Source organism: Cervus elaphus, chromosome 4, assembly GCF_910594005.1.
Source record: "Cervus elaphus chromosome 4, mCerEla1.1, whole genome shotgun sequence".
Taxonomy (NCBI): Eukaryota; Metazoa; Chordata; class Mammalia; order Artiodactyla; family Cervidae; genus Cervus; species Cervus elaphus.
The window spans coordinates 9,195,142-9,216,341 of record NC_057818.1 but is presented as its reverse complement, the minus strand read 5'-3'; the positions used below and the strand labels follow the sequence as shown (position 1 = coordinate 9,216,341).

Genomic DNA, 21,200 nt, shown 5'->3' with positions numbered 1-21,200 from the left:
TTGTTTAGAAATTACGCGATTAAAAGTTTGTGTTCATTCAAATACATGCAATATTTACTTGATCAACCATCATATTTATACATCAGATTCTTTATGTCCATATTTTTCATCTGCAGCCTGAAAGTATTAAGTTTTTCAGTTCAAATTATTTCTACCAGTTTTCTGTTGAATTTTTAAAAGTTACTTTTGGATCTGCTATTTGACACAGAAAAATTCATGACTATTATGTATTTATTATTATTATTATTATTATTATTTTTTTTTAGATATTTGAAATACAACTTTATTCTGATTCTAAACGAAAAGGAATGGGAATGACAGTAACAAACAAGATTCCACCTCTCAATATTGTCATGTGACTATAGCAGTCTTATATTTGAGACTCAAGGAGGAAACAACTGTGTTCCAAAACACCTAAATATGCAGGTCCAAAAAATGAAGGTATTTTTTTTTTTTAAACTGCCACATTCACTCCAAAGCCCATCCATCTCCTTCAGCATCCAAAGATTAAGCACATGTTCTGCTTAGCTATATAATAAAGTGGCAAACACGCTGCACCACTGACATCACAGGACAGTTGCCTATAAAACTAGACTTCTGACGCTGGGCCCCAGCTTCACTTTCTCACAGGTTATCTTCTTCATCTGGGAGAGCAGTTGTCTGAGCAACCTCTAAATCGTGCTCGTACTGTGCTGCCAAGGCTGGGTCCATGACCACCTCTGGCGGGGCAAGAGCAGGCATGGCGACAAACTCCAAGTTAGGGTCTCCAATCAATTTTCTAGCAAGCCAGAGGAAGGGCTTTTCAAAGTTGTAGTTACTTTTGGCAGAAATGTCATAGTACTGAAGATTCTTCTTTCGGTGGAAGACAATTGACTTTGCCTTAACCTTTCTGTCCTTAATATCCACTTTGTTGCCACACAACACAATTGGGATGTTCTCACACACTCGTACCAGATCTCTATGCCAGTTAGGCACATTCTTGTAAGTAACTCTTGATGTTACGTCAAACATTATAATGGCACACTGAGCTTGTATATAATAGCCATCTCTCAGTCCACCAAATTTCTCCTGACCAGCTGTATCCCATACATTGAACTTAATAGGTCCTCTGTTGGTATGGAACACAAGAGGATGGACCTCAACACCCAAGGTAGCTACATACTTCTTCTCAAATTCACCAGTCAGATGACGCTTCACGAATGTAGTTTTTCCAGTACCACCATCACCAACCAAAACAAGTTTGAACTGAACTTGGGGTTCTCCTTGGGCAGCCATCGCGATGTTACTTCCAGAAGCGTCTCCGCGCCCGTCTGACTGAGTATTATTTTTTAATTAAAAAAATCTTCCTTCCTATTTAATGCATTTTTGCCCCTCACATTTTACTTTTGATATTCTTTACAAAATTTGATCTTGCCTGATATATTTTTATTTCTTTTAACTTTTATCAGTAAGTGAATAAGTGTATATAATGAGTACTTGAAATTATTAGGATTTCACTAGTTTAGGGATAGGCTACCCACTCCAGTATTCTTGGGCTTCACTGGTGGCTCTGACGGCAAAGAATCCACCTCCAATGCGGGAGACCTGGGTTCGATCCCTGGGTTGGGAAGACCCCCTGGAGAAGGGAATGGCTACCCACTCCAGTACTCTTTCCTGGAGAGTCCCCATGGGCAGAAGAGCCAGGAGGGCTGCAGTCCGTGGGGTCGCAGAGTCGGACGTGACAGCGACCAAGCGCAGCCCAGCGGTGTTTTCCATGAGTGTCTTTTTCTGCTTCAGGACCCAGTCCCGGACACCGCACTGCACTCAGCCGCTCCTCTTCCTCAGTCACCTCCCGTCTATGGCCATATTTTGGTCTTTTTGTATTCTGTAACCTTGACACTTTTCTAGAATGCTGGTCAAGTATGTTGTAGAGTTAGTTCCCTCAGGTTGGATTTGTCAGGTTGGATGTTTAATCAATAGGGTATGGGTTTTGGGGGATTATACCACAGAGCATAAAGTGCCCTTCTCAGTGAATCAGATCAGACTACATATGACAGCAACACGATTTATCACAGGTGATATAACCTTGGTCACTGATATGGGCCAGGTTTCTGCACTGTATAGTTACTCTTTTTTTCTTTGCATACTTTTTTTTTTTTTTTTTAGAAAGGGATCTTTAAGTGCAGTTACTCAAGGGGAGAGGAATTAAACTTCACCTCTTAAAGGGAGGGGTTTTAATTGGAGGGCATCTGTTAAAACTGCTGTGGTAGTTGGGGAAAATCTTTTCAGGCTATGCAGATATCCTGTTTCTCTTTAAGATTTTACCCACTAATTTTATCATCCATCTGTGGATCTTGTTTGTAGCAATTATTACTGTGGTGCTGTAATGGTGATTTTTCCATTTCCCTTATTCTTTTTACATTTATTATGTCAAATTGTTCTATGAGGAATATTTGTCTCTTATCCTACATCTGTTTGTTTCAGAATCAGCAAACACTTTGTGCAGTGGCCCAGAGAGCAATGATTTTAGTCTTTGTGGGCCATGCAGTTTCTGTCACACAACTAACTGCTTGTGTAGCATGAAGCAGCCATAGTTAGTACATAAGTGAGTGGGTGTGATATGTCCTAATGAATCTTTATTCTTAGAAACAGACCCTGAACCAGATTTGGCCTGCAGACCAATTCTGATAATTGATTCATTTATCTATATCAGGTGACCTCATGGATATTTATTTTGTTCTTTTAGGTTATGAATGTAGTGCTACCGCTATTTGCTTTTCTCAGATTGTTCCAGCCACTGGGCACTCTTTCATTTTCAGTTGGCTTCTTTGGCACTTCCTCATCAATTGGGGTTTATTGATTGATTAAACACTATCATATTTTCTGGCATTACCAGATCCTCCAGCCTCTTTTTTTAAAAAATGGTTTATTTTTTTATTTTGTGCCCTAAAGAACAAAATGTCTTCTTCCTTCCTTTTCTGCTGAAGGTCCACTTGACTGGTTTTAGACTTCTTAAGTTCACATTATTTATGTTTTCAACTTGTGTACCAATTTGGATGGGGGAAGGCTGGGGTGTGAGGTGGGGAGTTTAATATTTTGAAATCAAGAAAGTTGGCAAGAATAGAAATTAAGTTGATTTATTTTCAACCTTTGCTTCCCCCCAAAGAGATCTTTTTTTTTTGACATGCAGACTCAAGATACAGAGATTTCTCTTGTTATTCCTTCTTAGTGTTCTTGTCTTATTTTGATTTTTTTCTCTTTGCCAGGCTTACATTTCTTGGATCTCTGTTAACCCTCCTATGTGTCTACTCTCATTTTCCTCAATGTTTTCTTTAAAAACCTCTGTGTCCTTTTCTTCTGCATTCTTGGAGAGTGTTTCAAGTATGTTGTCTACATCACTGATTTGATTTTCTGCTTGTTGGCTCTGTCCTTTCCTGGTTCCAGTGGGAATTTTATTTCTTTGCTGGCATTTTTTCCTTTGGCTTCCTTACATTCTTTCTTATGTAAATGAGTCTTCTTTCAATTCAATTCCCTTCTCAACCTATTGATTTCATCATCATCATTTATCTTTCTTCCTGTTTCCTCACTCAAAAAGGAGGTCATATTTTCTAGTCTTTGAAATCATAACACAAATGCTATCCAAAAATATACAGTAGTACTTCTAGTGTAATGTTACTGAGAATTTTTAGTTATGATCATGTTCTGGTATGTTTTAGAAATTTTTATAAATACGTTATTAGGAAATAATGGTCAAGGAGGACATTCATAGATTTTAAGCGAAGGAAGGTCTTCGAGAAAGGAAACCTGACTGAGAATTTTTAGTTATGATCGTGTTCTGGTATGTTTTAGAAGTTTTTATAAATACATTATTAGGAAATAATGGTCAAGGAGGACATTCATAGATTTTTAAGGGAAGGAAGGTCTTCGAGAAAGGAAACCTGTCATGCAGCATTTAAAGAGAACATGATTATATATGCTTTGAACTGTCTACTATGTGCTAGGAAAAGCGACTAAAAGAAAAAGATTTTACAAAATGTCTTAAAACTTAAAAAACCATCAGTTGGAAGTTTATAGTCTTGTGTTCCTTGAAAGCTAGGAGAGCCCCAACTCACTGATTTTTGTCATTAGTCATGATGTTTATAATAGTTTTCGGTGGGATAAAGGAGTTACTAAGTCTACTGTTCTGTCAGAACATCTGTTTAACAGCTGATTGAAAGTCAACAGGAATTTCAGTTCACCATCGTTGCTAAGGGATAGTTCCTTACTTATCACACATAAACTGGTCATACAACCCTCTTATAGCTTAGAAATGGAGAAGGAAATGGCAACTCACTCCAGTATTCTTGCCTGGAGAATCCTGTGGCCAGAGGAGCCTGGTGGGCTGCTGTCCATAGGCCACACAGAGTCGGACACGACTGAAGTGACTTAGCATGCATGCGTGCGTAAATACGTTACCGGTTTTGTCTATGTGCTCTCGATCACAGAGGAGTCCCTGGTTTAGTGTTTTCCAACAGAGTGGGTGTGGGAATTCCTCTTGGTCCTCCCCTCACTTAGATGCTGTTGAGTCCCCCATTCTGACCCTCACCCAGAAGCCAGCTTGAACTGTGTGGCTCTGAGCCGAATTTCTGCCTCCGTTTCCTTAGTGTCGTTCAGCTGCAGGACATGCCGCCTGTTCGTCCTGCCTTATTCTCTGATGAGACAATCTGAAGCAACCACGGTCGTCTAAGCCTGACACAGTCACACCTAGTTGTTTCCAGAACTCACTCCATCTTAATTCTTCCTGAGGCCTCCCCACGTGTGCTTGCGTGATCAGTCCCTTCAGCCATGACCAGCTCTTTGTGACCCTGTAGACTGTAGCCCACCAGGCTCCTCTGTCCGTGGGATTCTCCAGGCAAGAATACTGGAGTGGGTTGCCCTTCTCCAGGGGATCTTTCTGACCCAGGGATCAAACCTGGGCCTCCTGCATTGCAGGCAGATTCTTTACCACTGTTCCACCAGGGAAACCCAAGGACTTCATCCCCCATGTCAGATGATGGGAGCCTGTGCCGTTCTACCTCCAAGGAAGTTGTCCCAGGATACTGAAAGGGTGCAGGTAGAGAGGCCCTCGTGGTTGTGGGATCTGAGGTCCAGGATTCTGGAAATGCTCAGGGATGGCTGCTCTGGTGCATATGTGGGCAGAGAGCCCAAGTGGACATCACCCTCCTTTATTCCTTTTTGGCCTGGCTTTTTGCATTCGGAGGTTAAGATGTGCTAGTAACCCACAGTTTCTCAATCCAACCCCGTCTGGTGTGAGGGGCATTCCTTTAGGAGTCTGGAAAATCTGATCCTGTATTCCTGAGCTGTTGTCATTTTACGTACTCTTTTGGTTTGGTGGGAAGCTGGGAGAGGGAAGATGACTGATAATTGTTCCGTTTCCCTTTGAACTGATGGAGCATGGGAGCAGGGAGGGAGGGAGTTCCACATGGCGTGAGTCAAACTCAGGAGGCCACTGTTCTTTATTGATGTACAGTTGATTTACAATGTTCTGTTAGTTTCAGGCATGCAGCAAGCTGATTCACTCATACGTATATATCTATTCTCTTTCAGATTCTTTTCCATTGTAGGTTATTATGAGATATTAAATATAGTTTCTTGTGCTATACAGTAGGACCTTGTTGTTTATCTGTTTTATTTATACTAGTGTGTATCTGCTAATTCCAGACTCTGAATTTATCCTTCCTCCCCACCTTTCCCCTTAGGTAATCATAAATTTGTTTTTTTATGTCTGTGAGTCTGTTTTTGTTTTGTAAATAAGTTAATTTTCATTATTAATTTTAGATTCCACATACAATTGATATCATATGGTATTTGTCTTGGTGTGACTTTCTTCTCTTAGGGTGATAATCTCAGCATCCATCCAGGTTGCTGCAAATGGCATTCTTTCTTTTTTTATGGCTGAGTAATATTCCATTGTGTGGAATATTGTGTGTCTCCATCTGCTTTATCCATTCATCTGTTGATGGGCATTTGTTTCCATGTCTTGGCTATTGTAAACAGTGCAGCCATGAATACGTGGTTCCTGTATCTTTCCAAATTCGAGTTCTCTTTGGAAGGCCACTTTTAAGCCCTGTAAAGATGCTGTGAGTTTTCTGGGACCTGGCAGGTGTTGGGGAGCATCAGAAGCGACAGATACACCATTAGCCTCAGTCAGGTTGGGCTCGCTGACTAAGGCTGGGGAGTGGGTATGGTGTCATCGTTGAAGGCATGGGGTCTGGAGCTCAGATGTTCTGGACCAAGTCTTAGCTGTCCACTGCTTGACAGAGGTGGACAAAGTCTTTAACCTCTGGGTGCCTCAACTTTGCCTTCTATAAGAAAGAAGATAAAGTTACCTACCTCGTTTGGCTATTTTGAAGATTAAATGAGTTAATGTGTGTAATGTTAACCTACCGTACAGCGATCATGTATGACAGTGGCTGGCGCTTGGTCAGTGCTGAGTGAATGTCAGGTGAGGCTGCTGTTAATCGTCTCCCTGCCAGTGGGCAGCCGAGGAGGCTGTCCTGCTGCCCGGAGAGGCCTCTCGTGTCCAGATTTTCTCCGACTCTGAAGGTCCCGTTCCTTTTCAGAGGAACCTCCCTGCCCATCCGGTTTGAAGTAGCCATTCTTTGTCACAGCCCCTTTCTCTTCACCATCAGAGCACTTTTCGTAGTTATCACGCCCTGAGACTCTGTGCTGCCCCGCTGAAGCGCTTTGTTTCCCGTGGCCTGTGGGCACCGTCCTGGCATCTGCGGGTTCACCGTGGCCTGCGGTGCCTTGTGTGTGGGCTCATTAGGGTGTCGGGTGAACATCATGAAGCGGTCTTCCTCCTCAGCGCCTGTTTCTTTGCTTTGCTGGTCCACATGGTTGGCAACTTGCTTGATTGGTTCCAGTGGCTTCCCACTGGTGTAGCCAGTGGCCAAGAACTCCTGCCGAGGAGTCAGACGAGCTATTGTTCCAGTCTTGGCTGACTGCCTGCTGACTGTGTGATGGAGGGAACGTTATCTACCTTCTCTGAGCCTCGGCCTCCTCGGCTGTCAGTGGTGGGAATGCTCCTCAGGGGAAAGCTTGGGTGGAAAGATGAAATCTAACGCCTTATAAGTTCTAAGTACAGTTCCCAGCATGTTCACTTAGCATGTACCACTGAAGGTGACTGGCATCATCCTGTTCCTAAGGACACAGCCGTCCACTTGTCATTGCAGCGTTGGTAATAACTGCCTCAAAATCTCCCTGCCCCCACCCGCAGTAGAATACCATCTGTATCAGCTGGGATCGCAGAGGGGAAATGTTAATTAATGATTTGGTTGAACTCCAAGGAATCGTTCAGGGCCTCAGATTGTTTACCTTTGAAAAGAGAGGGTGGCAGGTGTGTGGGCATGCACTTTTTTAATAGCGTTCGTGCATTTGTGGGTAGGGCTTCCCCTGCGGCTCAGCTGGTAAAGAATCTGCCTGCAATGTGGGAGACCTGGGTTCGATGCCTGGATTAGGAAGATCCCCTGGAGAAGGGAAAGGCTACCCACTCCAGTATTCTGCCCTGGAGAATTTCATGGACTGTATAGTCCATGGGGTCACAAAGAGTCGGATACAACTGAGTGACTTTCACATGCATTCATAGGTAACTGGTTAAGGGAACTGACAATTGTGTCCATTTAGAAGGTGAGCTTCAGGTAGTGCAGGAGGGCTGTGCGGGTAGGGTGGGGATTCAGGAGCAGAGCTGCCATCACCTGGGGGCCCAGGTCTCTGTTTTCAACAGGTGCAAGCAACTCCTGCAGCTCAATTCCAGAAAAATAAATGACCCAATCAACAAATGGGCCAAAGAATTAAACAGACATTTCTCCAAAGTAGACATACAGATGGCTAACAAACACATGAAAAGATGCTCAACATCACTCATTATCAGAGAAATGCAAATCAAAACCACAATGAGGTACCATTACACGCCAGTCAGGATGGCTGCTATCCAAAAGTCTACAAGCAATAAATGCTGGAGAGGCTGTGGAGAAAAGGGAACCCTCTTACACTGTTGGTGGGAATGCAAACTAGTACAGCCACTATGGAGAACACTGTGGAGATTTCTTTAAAAACTGGAAATAGAACTGCCATATGACCTAGCAATCCCACTCCTGGGCATACACACCGAGGAAACCAGATCTGAAAGAGACAGGTGAACCCCAATGTTCATCACAGCACTGTTTATAATAGCCAGGACATGGAAGCAACCTAGATGCCCATCAGCAGACGAATGGATAAGGAAGCTGTGGTACATATACACCTTGGAATATTACTCAGCCATTAAAAAGAATTCATTTGAATCAGTTCTACTGAGATGGGTGAAACTGGAGCCAATTATACAGAGTGAAGTAAGCCAGAAAGATAAAGACCAGTACAGTATACTAACGCATATATATGGAATTTGGAAAGATGGTACCGATAACCCTATGTGCAAAACAGAAAAAGAGACACAGATGTACAGAACAGACTTTTGAACTCTGGGAGAAGGCGAGGGTGGGATGTTCTGAGAGAACAGCATTGAAACAAGTATACTATCAAGGGTGAAACAGATCACCAGCCCAGGTTGGATGCATGAGACAAGTGCTCGGGGCTGGTGCACTGGGAAGACCCAGAGGGATGGGAAGGGGAGGGAGGTGGGAGGGGGATCGGGATGGGGAATACATGTAAATCCATGGCTGATTCATGTCAATGTATGACAAAAACCACTACAATATTGTAAAGTAATTAGCCTCCAACTAATAAAAATAAATGAAAAAAAAAAGATTAATGAACAACAACAACAAAAACAGGGGCAAGGAGTCAGGGACAGTGGAGGAGGCTGGGGGAGCGTCAGGGAAACAGAGATTTTCCAGAGAGAATGTTGGTCATTTAACACTCGAGTCCTAAATAACGTGGGCTTTTGTTATCCACAGAACAGATTAGCTTTCTGGTTCTATTTGAGGCTTTCCTGAGAAGAAGAGGAAAAGAGCGTCAGAAAACCTGTATGGGGATGTAAAGAAGGAGATTAGGTCCCAGGAGATGGTGCATTCAAAGTCTCAGGGGGTGTCTGGGGGCCAGATTTCCTCTGAGCGCCTCATGGGCGTTTTGGTCTTTCAGAAAAAGCAGTTGCTTTTCTAAACCTGAAAAAAAAAAAACTGTTGATTTTTTTTTTCTTTTTTTTACAAAGTGTGTAAACTGTAGGAAAAAAAAAAATGTATATAAAAGCACTCTCGTCACCTGAAGTTTTATACTTCTCAGAGCGGTTCCACTCGTCTTGTAGTGCTTTGTGATTGATGTTCAAGACACTTTACTTTCTCATCACACCTCATTCCTTTTAATTCTCCCGACAACCTTGCGAGAAGCTCTTATTATTATTATTACTCTCTCTGTTTAATGGATGGGGACAGGGAGGCACAGAGAGGTTAGGCAACCTGCCCAGGGTCACGTTTATACAAAGTGGAAGAGCCAGTAGTTTTTCTCCTGTACGTCAAGCTAGTAATGATCCTGTTAATACTGCTCATTGTTGGTACTGGGTTAATTTAAGTAGAAATGACTGTCAAGTCACCCAGTAGCTTTCTGGATAGGACCGAAGGTGGAAGCAGTGGCCTTTCTGTCCCCCATAAAGCCAAATGTGACTGAATCCTCCAGTAACCAGTAACCAAGAGGGAAGAAAACCAGCTGCTCTCTCAGTGTGGCCCCAAGTAGCCGTGTAGACACCGCACCCTTGCTGACCAAAGGCTTCTTGAGCCGCCCTCCTCAGCACGGCATCTCCCCTACTCAGAAGGACTTACCTAAGTAGGTGGACTCTCCTAGGGAGGAGCTGAATGCCCTCAGGATGTCTGTTCTGCTGGGTGGGGACACATTGTCTTCAGCTACTACCCAGGTTTGCATTCACAGGAGGATATGCAAGGTGAAGTGACCTTTACCCTGGAATGCTAAACACCTTATTTGTATATTCTCCACAGTTGCCTTAGGTGGTAGGTGCTGTTATTTCCCTCTTGCTAGGCAAGTCGTCTGAGGCCCAAAGAGATTTAGTAACTTGATCAAGAACACACAACTCCTTAGAAGATTTAAATCAGATAGTCTTGCTCCATAGCCTGCATTCTTAAATACTATACTAAGCTCATTTGACGAGTGTGAGCCATCCATTCATTCACCCATTTATTCCTGGACTCACCTCTCTACCTGCCCTTTCACCCATCCCCCATCCCCCATCCGTCTAGTCATTTGTCCATTTATATATCTTTCCATCACCTACCATCACCATCATCATCATCTCACTATTCTCCCATCTGTTTATCTATCCATCCATCCATCCATTCATCCATCCCACTATCCACCCATATGTTCATTCATTCATTCAATTATCCATTTTTCCATCCATCCATCCATTCCATTTTCCACCCATCTGTTCATTCATCCATTCAACCATCTATCTATCCACCCATCCACCTACCTACCAATCATTGTATTGGCTGTTTGTCTAGCATGGTTTTTCTGCTTCATCTTGGGGAAGAAGTTTCTCCATCCTGGGGGCCAAGCACATGCTTTCTGAAGCTAGAGACCTCCATGCCCACACAAATGCCTTAACTCATAGCCCTTAGACATATCTGGGCTTCCTCCTGACACTCCTAGTCTGGCCTTCTCCAGAATGCTGCTATTTCCCTCAGTGCCATTCTGCTTGTGCACTTTCCTCCCTCTGTAAACTTGCAGAGGGTTTCCCCTTCAAAGTCCTACAAATGTGCAAAGCTTCAGGCTCCTCCACAAACACTCCCAACTTTCTGCAACATTATCACAAATTATTACCCAGCTAACCCCATTCCTTGACTCAGAGATTGAAAGTTTGATTAGTTTGGCATGATTTTACTTTTTCAAGCTATTATAGAGTTTGTGTGATACTTCTAAAAATTATATAAGCAATCCAAAACAGATGTTCACAAAGCATTTTAGAAGGAAACAAATTTTAATAGAAATAGGCCAATTTGATTTGAGATGAATCAATTAAGGAAACAATTTAAATTGTCTATGAAGAAGCAGTATTATAAAGAGGCAATATGGTCTAGCTATTAAGATATTTATTAAGTGCAAAGCAATGAAAGTCGTTTAATTATTTTGCATAGCTTCTGTTATACCCAGATATTGGAAGACAATCTCCCTTTTCAGAAATTTTCACTTCTTATTATGGAAAAATTTAAACATAAAAGTTCTAATATGCAAACATAAACAGTTGAAAATGAACCCACATTTACCTATTACCCATCTTTAACAGTTACCAGCTCTAAGTGTAACCACTTTTCCCCTCTAATATTGTTGGTTTTTTTTTTTCTATGAGTTTCGAGAGCATATCCCTCACTTATTACTTTAATTGGGTCGAAGTTCCATCCTAGAAAATTACGTTGACATTGAAATGTAATAAACATTTGAATGTAATAGTTTACTTTTCCTTTGAAATTTAGCTCTTTTTTTGTAGAGCATTGGAAATTTTCTTTTCTTCTTCTTTTTTTTTTTTAGTTAAAATGTTTCAAACCTATAGTAAAGTTGAGAGAATAATAAATAAACCCTCGTATACCCTTCACCTCATTCACCAGTTATTAGCCTTGAGACTGGCATTTTCTAAGTGTGTTTTCCCATGATAGTACTTGAAGACAGGAGAGATTCTCTTACCTTTGGAGGGTACGTAGATGATAGTACATGGCTTGAAAACCAGATCTCTGTTCACATCCTACCTCCACCATCCCTAGCCCTGCATTGTAGGCCAGTTGCCTCGTACTTAATTCCGCATCTATCAAATGGAGCAGTCATAATATAATGCACATTCTGAGGGGTTATGCCAGGTACATAATGTCACCCTGCTTGGCAGTTGCACCTGTTATCTTGCAGCTCGGGGAGCCAACTAGGGGGACATTGAGCGTCACCGATTCCAGGCAGTTTTGGTCAATGTGGAAGATTTTTATAGTTGAGAGATTTGGTATGGCCTAGTGAATAAGAAAATAAATCTGGGCTGAGAGTGGTTCATGTCCCAGTTCTGCTCTTATCAGCTTGGAACTTAGTTGACTGACTTAATCTCTCAGCCCCATTTTCCTCTCTGTAAAGTGGGGATAGGAGGAATACCTACAACATTGGGTTATTGTCCGGAGAAATGAAATGAAAGCGCCCATGCCCAACAGTTAGTAGCGTCTGCCTCACACATGCCCAGCTAACATTACTAATCATTATTATCATGATAAGCAAGGACACATTAGCAGACTGGGTGGAAAACCCACACTAAATTGGTCTTTAAAAGTCTGATTCCACTTTTGTGCCACGAAAAGAATAATGACCTTCTGGGAACGCTCACAATACAATTTTGAGCTAGGGTAAGCCTTGGGGACTTCCCAGGTGGTCTAGTGGTTAAGACTTTGCCTTCCAATTCAGGGGGTGCAGGTTCGATCCCTGCCTGGGAGTTGAGATCCCACATATCCCAGGGCCAGAAAAACCAAAACATAAAACAGAAGCAATATTGTAACAAATTCAATGGAGATTTTTAAAATGGTCCACACCCAATCTTTAAAAAAGAAAAAGAGTAAGCCTTGGACGGACAGGTAGAAGCAACCAGCCAGGCTTGGCGTCATGCAGTTGTCATGGGAAACAACCACTGTGTGCCTTTGGTTCCTTTCAGTGATCTCTTAAAATAAACCAGCCTTCTTGAAGGCTTCTGGGAGGGTTAGCGTCCTGCCTCCTGGCGCCCCTAGCCAGGACGGACACCTCTATCCTTATGTTGTTCTTGTGACCTGGCAATGATTTGATTTTTTTTTTTCCTTCTCTCTCTCTTTCCTGATTCTCCTCCCACTTCCCAGGTCGAAAGGATTGTAGACAAGAGGAAGAACAAAAAGGGGAAATGGGAGTACCTGATCAGGTGGAAAGGCTACGGGAGCACGGAGGACACTTGGGAGCCCGAGCACCACCTGCTCCACTGTGAGGAGTTCATCGATGAGTTCAACGGGCTGCACCTGGCCAAGGACAAGAGGCTCAAGTCGGGGAAGCAGTCTGGCGCCGCCAAGCTCCTGCGGGACGGCCGAGGACCCTCGGTCGAGAAGCTCCCCCACAGGCCCTCGGATGCTGGCAAGAGCAAAGGGACTTCCCACAAACGGAAGCGGATCAATCCTTCCCTGTCCAAGCCCAAGAAGGGCTATTCGGCCAAGCCCCCCGCGGGCGGGGACCGGGCCGCCAAGACGGTGTCTTACAGGACTACCCCCAGTGGCCTGCAAATCATGCCGCTGAAAAAGGCGCAGAACGGCATGGAGAATGGGGACGCCGGCTCCGAGAAGGACGAGAGGCCCTTTGGAGACGGGTCCCACCAGCCTGACCTGGATCTGAACGACGTGGGCGAGCAGGACCTGGGCGACTGTGACGGGAGCCCCGCGGCGCTGGCGGAAAATGGGCTGGGTACGTGGCTGCTCCTCCTCTCAGATGGGGCTTTGTGGGCAGCCTGGGGAGACACAGGACCCTTGCCCTGGCTCTCTCACCTGGGGCCCTGTGGGCTCAATCCCTTGCCCACACTGGTCTCGGACGCCTATGTAGGTGGGGGAGGTCAAGCCACTGACGCTCTTGTCAAGGCCGGTCCCAGGTCCAGCATCCCCGGCTGCCCTCGGGGATACCCGAGGCCACGGTAGCCGCTCTGGAGGCCCTGCCCTGAGGGCATCTCAGAGTCCTTAACCCCTAGACCCTGAGATTCATGTCCCCGGAGGCCAGTGTCTCTCTGGAGCTCACACACCTTCCAGGGCACTTGCTTTCAATCTCGTCATGAACCCAGCGTCATAGCCCAGAGAGGTGTGTCTGGGCCGGAGTCTCCTTCTCAGACCCAGTTTGGACTTGGGATTCCCCAAACTAGCCCTTACAGTGGAGCGTCCTGCCCCCCAACTCTCGCTAACACGCATGATCAGCCCCCTGTCTGCATTGGGTTCCAGAGGCTGCCTGGACCCCACCCTCGGCTCCTTCTTTTTCTTTGTGCCTTCTTGTCCCCTCTTGCAAGTTGCCCAGGAGAGACGCTGGAATCCCCCCTCCCTCTGACCAAGGCCCCACAGGCACAATTGGGGAAGGAGGAGATGGTGACCCAGGTATTTCAAGCTCTCGAGTCTGACATTCCCTCAGTAGTCAGATGGTTTCCTGACTGAGGCCTCAGTGGCCAGGTCTTCCAGGTGAGCTGTCTGCACCTGTTACCTACCTTCCTTCTTTTCTCAGATACCCGTGTGTCCATGTGGTGAATTTTTCTCTTTAGCCGCCAGTACTCCAAGCCTTGGGACGTCAGGAAATCCCTGCACGGGTGTGGACAACCCACGCCCAACACAGTAGGGCCCTCCGATGCCCCGGGTGGAACCAGAGTGCGTGTGGGCATAGGGTGTCAGGAGGCAGGTGGGGCGGGCTGGGAGAGTTCCCGGAAGGATGGGGTGACAAGACACGTGATGGGCATAGTGATGTCAGAGTTCAGGGCGCTCAGAGTGTGCCCGGCTGGGGAGAGCGTCCTCAGGGAACTCTCCCCGGGGGGAATCTGAGCAATCCCAGCTTCCGAGGTCCCTTTTCCTCCAGAGAGAGGAATTTCACCCAAACAGGATTGATTTAGCAGTCTCTGCCCCAGATTGACTCACGTTTCCGTCTGGGGATCCCTGATGCTGACATGACTCTGCCTGCTAGCATATGGAAAAGCTGTTTGTTTTAAAAAATCCATCTCTCGGGGAGGAGTGGGCTCGTGTGAACGAGGCCTGGCACAAACACCGGTGTTTGACGTTCCCGTGACAGTCGCCAGCAGCGGAGGGATTCCCCGTCTCGGGCAGGGGAGCTTGGGCGGCTCCTCGGATGGAGGCCCAGGGGCTTGGCGGTGGCTGCCGGCGCCCTGGCTGGTAGCAGCATCCCCCGCCCCCGCCGCCCTGCTCAGGAGGGGCAGCTCTGAGAGCGGGGTTTGGGGGGCAGCGTCAGGGAGGGCCGTGTGCTGACTCCGGCCGCCAGACCGCAGGGTGGAGGGAAGCTAGGCCTGTGGCGGTTGTGATGAAGGCTTCCTTCTCCTTCAGCACCGCTTTCCAGAGGCGGCGTGGCTGCCAGCTGTGAGCACTCCGTCCTCGGGTCTGGTCGATACCACCTGATTCAGGATGGGGCCCGGTACCCCGCCACCGGGGGAGCCAGAGGACAGGCCTGCCGGCCTTGCTGGTGGCCTTGTTGATGCTGAGTGCCTCTCCGGACCTTTCTTGTTTCTGATCTCTGCTTGGCCTTATTTATTCCCAGTGTTGAACATTCTGTACTCCACTCGGGCCCACGCCTGCACAGAGAGGAGGAAGTCACTTGCCTTTCTCTTGTTTGGTTCTGAGTGTTCCCAAAGGGTCCTTTGGCTTAATCACATCCTATATTGGTGTCCTTCAGGTTCTCATAAGGCTAAGGCGGTGGTCCTCAAATTCATGTGTGTAAGATTCCCTGGCGCTTTGTTAAAAGGCAGGTCCCTTAGAGTCTGATTTCCTAAGTCTGGGGTGGAGCCCAGAAGGTGGTTCTTTAACAAGCACCTCCTGGTGGCTCTCCTGCATTTTGGGGACCTGCTCTGTGGCAAAATGCGGTGGCAGTTACGATTCACATCAGCTGTCAATTTAAATCAACGCAGTACTTTTTTTCTGTTCTTCGCAAGAGTTGGTCACTATGCTAGGTGCTTGGAGGTAAGGAATAAAAACATAGGTGAGGACTGTGCCTTTTGAAACTCAGAGCCTGCTCTCCAGTAAGTTGAAACTGGGTGTCTGTAAGTCGTTGTTGAGAAGACTCCTGAGGCTGATGCACTGGTAGGAATAGCACATTTCTTACATGGATGGTGTGCCTTTCTGTACCTGGGTTGACATCTTCTGTGGTCCTTGGGGTGATAAATGCCCAAGCCCTGGTCAGCCTTTAACACTCTAGTTAGAGATAGCATCATATCCAGGTCTTGGAGTAACTAGGAAGAGGAAAAGACTGAGAATCCTTGCCAGAGAGAGAGAGAGAAAATGCGAGGTTTGGAGTTCTTGGAGAAGACCTGAGACAGGAGGTTGTGTGGTTCCAGAACTTTCCGGCCAGGGGTCAGAAGTATAGTCAAGCAAAGCGTGATTCCACTTACGTTTTCAGCTGGAGGGATGCCTTGGTGCAGCCAGTGTTCATGCCCACGTGGACCCTGAACGTTCTTCTGCCCCCTCTGCCCCAGTCCTGCCTTCTCTGACCACCTCCACCACTGACCCAGGACCCCAGGGACACAAAGGGGAGGCAGCAGGGTTTTCAGCACAGAGGGGCCTCATATTTGCCTGGCAAAAGATGGGGAGATCCTGGCCACGCTTTCTCAGCATTTGTTTTGGGGGAGGGCTGTTGCTTTTTATATGATTTCAACTTCTCTTTGGTGAATTAAGGTTCTGCATACAGAAAAGCAACTTATGTAACACGTTACTCATTTACTGCTGACTTCCCCGATCTGAGCTGTGGGAACAAGTGCTAAATTGGGGCTCCAGCGGGTGGTGCTTTGGTTTCAGACAGCGTTTTTCCCCAGCAATGTTTGTGAAGTACATGCAGGGGCCCAGGACAGCTTTTGCTTCTGGTTCTTTTCCCGTAATGACAAATGGCTCTGTGGTCCAGATACCATCTGCCTCAGTGTCCCTTCGGGAGCTTGTTAAAAATGGTCTCTATGCCCATCAATGAATCTCAGGGGGCGGAGTGTGGATTGTGTCTTTTAAATGCTGACTTTCCACAGCCATGGTGTATACAGCAGTTCTCATGGAAGCGTTTGGTTGTAGTGATGAATGGTTCATAGTCCACGTCCTTTGTTGGTAGATCCAGAATTACTCCTTGAATTTTAAGCTTGTAAGTAGGAATGTGATTTAGTTCTTTAAAGGTTTAAAACCTGAAATAACTTCTCCTTCTTGCTCATACACTCTCTACCAGGCATCTCTCTCTTTCTTTTTCTCTCTCTTTTTTCCTAAAACAAACCTATTTCATCCATACAGAAAAGCTGTTAGATTAGTGAACTCCCCCTGTAGTCTGGTCCAGAATTGGTTAGCACAGTTTCATCAAAATAAGCCAAAGCATCAATTGTGTCTGATTCTCTGAGACCCCATGGACTGTAGCCTACCAGGCTCCTCCTCCTTGCCAGGCTTTTCCAGGCAGGAATACTGGAGTGGGTAGCAATCCCCTTCTCCAGGGGATCTTCCTGACCCAGGATTGAACCCCAGTCTCCTGCATTGCAGGCAGATTCTTTACCACCTAAGCCACCAGGGAAGCCCAAAGCATTAATACTTGACCGGTTCAGATGAACCTTTAACCTGTGGACATGTCCCTGACTCAGAGCCAACACTGAGCCCCAAGCACAACACACAGATGCCCAGTGTTCCCCGAATTTCAGTGAAGCCAATGAGTTTCCCCTGTCGACGCTGCCCCGTGTCCCCGTGTTCATGTTCCTCTGACTTTGGGGATCACCGTCCTCGCGTCCGGATGACTGTCTTATTCTGTAGCACAGGCTCTGCATCCCAGACGCTGCCTGATTCAGTGTTTTCAGAACTTTCCCATCACTGAATGAGTCATCCCACACAAATGCACAACATTTGCTGTCTCTTCTCCATTGATCTTGTAAAATTATCTCAGCTTTCACTTCTATCATGTTTGTTTATCTGTCCCTACTCACTCTCTCACCATGATTATCATCTTTCCTTTTATTGATCCTCGTGGAGTAACTGTGCTTTAAAAGCACTTCAGAACGAAATACGAACAGGGGAAATGCCCGATGACTTTCAAGAACCTTAGGTTCTCAGATGTGGAGCCAGCATCAGAATCCACTGAAGGGTGTGTTAAAACACAATTAAGGTGCCTACCCCTACCGCCTTAGCCGCTGTGGCAGGCAGCCTGAGACTCTGCATTTCTAGAAAGTTCACAGATGCCGCGGCTGGCTCAGGGACCCTGCTTTCAGAACCACTGGTCTGGATGAGTAAGCACAGAGATGGCTGGGAATGCCAGCTGGTGGTACCGGGGAGAGCTGAAGCACTTTTGCTCTGGACCTTGAGTTTGCCTTCATGAGAATTCATAAGGTGAAAGTTTGTGAAACAAAGTTGTTAAGTCGAAAGGCTTATTGTGTGGGAACTTCCCTGTCAGGCCTTGGAGTGTATGAAGTCCTTTCTGTGGTCCTCACAGCAGCCCTAAGCGGCAGCTGTTGTTATTCTACCCGTTTTTCAGAGGAGGAGACTGAGGTTACAAGTGCTCAGGTTGGCACTAGGAGAGAAATCCAAGCAGGCCGACTCCAGAGCTAGTCCCTAGATCATCGCTTAACTGGCTCCCATGCAGTACAAGGCAGTTCCTGATGGCTGATAAAAATATTCCCTGACTGGGGGGCCCTGGAATGTTGGTAGGGCAGAAGCCACTTGGACTCATCCTTGTTGCTTATTGATGGATGGATGTAATCCTTCTAAGCCCAAGAAACTGAGGTTAACTATGTGCCATTCAATTTGAAGGGCTTCCCTGGTAGTTCAGCTGTGAAGAGTCCACCGGCCAATACCTGAGACGTGGGTTTGATCGCTGAGTTGGGAAGATCCGCTGGAGAAGGAAATGGCAACCCACCCCAGTGTTCTTGCCTGAGAAAGCCGTAGACAGAGGAGCCTGATGGGCCACAGTGCATGGGGTCACAAAGAATCAGACACGATTTAGTGGCTAAAGGACAACAACAGCAACAACTTTCCATTTCAAACCCGGGAGTAAGTGGTTAATTTCTTAAAAAAGATACAGCTTAAGCAAACAGGCTCACAGATGACTAGAAAACCTGAATAAGGGCAATGACTTTTAAATTCCAGTATTAAAGCAGTCGTTCCACGTCCCTCACAAAAAGAGAGAAGGCACACAGGACTCGGGTGGCTTTACAGGCAAGCCTACCCAATATTCTAGAACAGAAGCATCTCTCTCATACCCGAATGGTTTCAGAGAAAACAGAAAAAGAGGAAACACCCCAGCTCTTTTGATGAGGCCGGCATAACCTGGATTTCCAAACCAGACAAGGAAGGGAGGAACAAGGACAGTTAGAGGCCAGTTTCACTTAAGGATATAATGATAAAAGTCCTGAATAATGCCCCCCACCCTAGGCTTGGTACGGTTCCCTCATACTTCCTCAAAATTGTGACTGTTCCAGAAAGTCCTCACTCCATGCCCTGAACTCGACCCCAGTTCATGACCTTTAGAATCACCACTGCTTCTGGAGGTGCCCAGCTTGTCCCCGGAAGAGGTCCCGAGTGTCAGAGGCAGTGGCCCCGAGCCATCTCGGTGAATCACAGGAAGTCCGAATAGGGTGTCCTACACACGGGCCTCTTGTGAAGGCAGGTATCCATTTTCCTGGGCACAGCTGTTCCTTTAACACACTACAGACACCCACTCCCAGGCCAACAGACTTTGACTTTGACTAGCCTTGTTATTTTCACAAGAGTGGGTCATTTTCCAGACGTATAGCAGCCACCAAAGCCTAAGGGGTTCCTACATTTTGTCTTTCAAAGCGTGGCAAGTGAGCAACTTGTGCGAATGAATGAACTTAAAACCCTTTTATGGGTAATGTGTGCAGACCCGTCCAACTTGGCCACTGCCTCTGAGTGGAAAGTGCCTGACTGTGATGGAAAATCTGACTGTCAGCTTGACCCATGGCAGATCCAAGGGGGAAATTGACTCTCCCGGTTGGCTCCCCAATCCCGGATTTGATTTTGGCATCCAGAGGAGACCGATGGAATCTTGACCACTGTCAAGACTTGGAAATCGACTAATCACTTTCACTGCCAGCTCAGATATTGTTTTCCTCTCTCAACCACCTCAAAAAAAAGTCCTTAGGAATTGTTTCCAAGTCCTATTTACCAGTGGTGAACCAAAGAGGGTGGGGTGGGGAGTGGAAGTCCCCCGCCGCTCCGCCAGGCACAAGCTGTGAGGGGTACCTTGTCTGCAAAGGGTCTCAAAATGGTGATAAAATTCGGTTTGCAGATGTTGGTGAAAAGCTAGTTCTCCCCCCCTGCCCCACTGGGTGGACCCCCAGGGACCAGGGCTCCAGTTCCACCCATCCCCCAACTGGCCCTACAAAGACCATCCTGATGATGCAGTGCAGGGCTCTGCAGTAGCAGAAGCCTCACCGTTTGTGTTTGATGAGTGTCATTTAATCCCCTCATTGGCTCCCTGACTTAGCAACTGGACAACATAGCAACATAACAAGCTTAGCTATGATCAGTCTTGCTTATAGATGGGGAAACTGAGGCTCAGAGGGGTGGAGACCCGGAGTGCCGGGGGAGGGGCTGGGTGGGGCCTTAGCGCCACGTCTGGCAATGCTGAAGCCCTCAGAGGTCTGTGACCCGTTATTACGAAAAGGCATTACAGGGATTTAGGTTCAAACCAGCAAGCTTCTCCAGGGTCCTAGGGCAGTGTTCTGGCCAGCATCCCTGGGCCTTCCTACGAGACATCGTCAGTGGTTCCAAAGATGCTGGCTCAGCATTCCAGGGGGATGGAATTGTCAGTCCCACACAAGGATTTTCCGCTAGGCTTAATTTTTTTTTTTAAAAACTTATTGGAGTATGGTTGATTTGCCATGTTGTGTTAGTATCAGGTATACAACAAAGTAATTCAGTAATACGTATGCACATATTCATTCTTTTTCATGTCCTTTTCCCACATAGGTTGTTACCGAATATTGAATATAGAGTTCCTTGTGCTATAGAATAGGTTCTTGTTGGTTATCTCTTTTATATATAGTAGTGTGTGTACGTTAATCCCAGGCTCCTGATTTATTCCTTCCCTCCACATTTCCCCTTTGGTGACTGTAAATTTGTCTTTGACCTCTGTAAGTCTGTTTCTGTTTTATAAATAAGTTCATTTATGTCTTTTTTTTTTTTTAAACCTCTATTCTTTATAGTAAAACACACATGCATATATACTCACAGCTCTTCTAGGGAATTCCCTTAATTATCAAAGTTCATTTCAGGGCTAGAAGAATTGCAGAAAATGAAAGTTAACAGTGTCCATCAGCTGATGAAAGGGTAAACAAAACTTTTTATATTCAGACAGTGAAATGTTATTCACTGTTATAAAAGGGAATGAAGCGCTGACACAGGCTACAATGTGGATGATTCTTGAGAACACGATGCTGAGTGAAAGGAGCCGGTCACAGAAGACCACTTACTGTAGGACTGTCTATTTGATAGGTCCAGAACAGGCAAATCTATAGAGACAGAAGGCAAATTCGT

At 45.9% G+C, this 21,200-nt stretch overlaps 2 protein-coding genes across 2 annotated transcripts in view; one reads left to right on the top strand and one right to left on the bottom strand.

Moving 5' to 3' along the window:
• CDYL2 (chromodomain Y like 2) overlaps positions 1 to 21,200 on the top strand; it is a 161,778-nt gene that overhangs the window by 92,823 nt on the left and 47,755 nt on the right. Inside the window, exon 2 of the mRNA XM_043898122.1 lies at positions 12,819 to 13,407. Coding sequence (XP_043754057.1) covers positions 12,819 to 13,407 — 589 coding nt within the window. The remainder of the gene's footprint in view (positions 1 to 12,818; positions 13,408 to 21,200) is intronic.
• Positions 256 to 1,313, bottom strand: LOC122691546 (GTP-binding nuclear protein Ran-like). The gene has a single exon (XM_043898124.1). It carries the CDS (start codon positions 1,273 to 1,275, stop codon positions 625 to 627), a length of 651 nt encoding a protein of 216 aa, XP_043754059.1. The 5' UTR covers positions 1,276 to 1,313; the 3' UTR covers positions 256 to 624.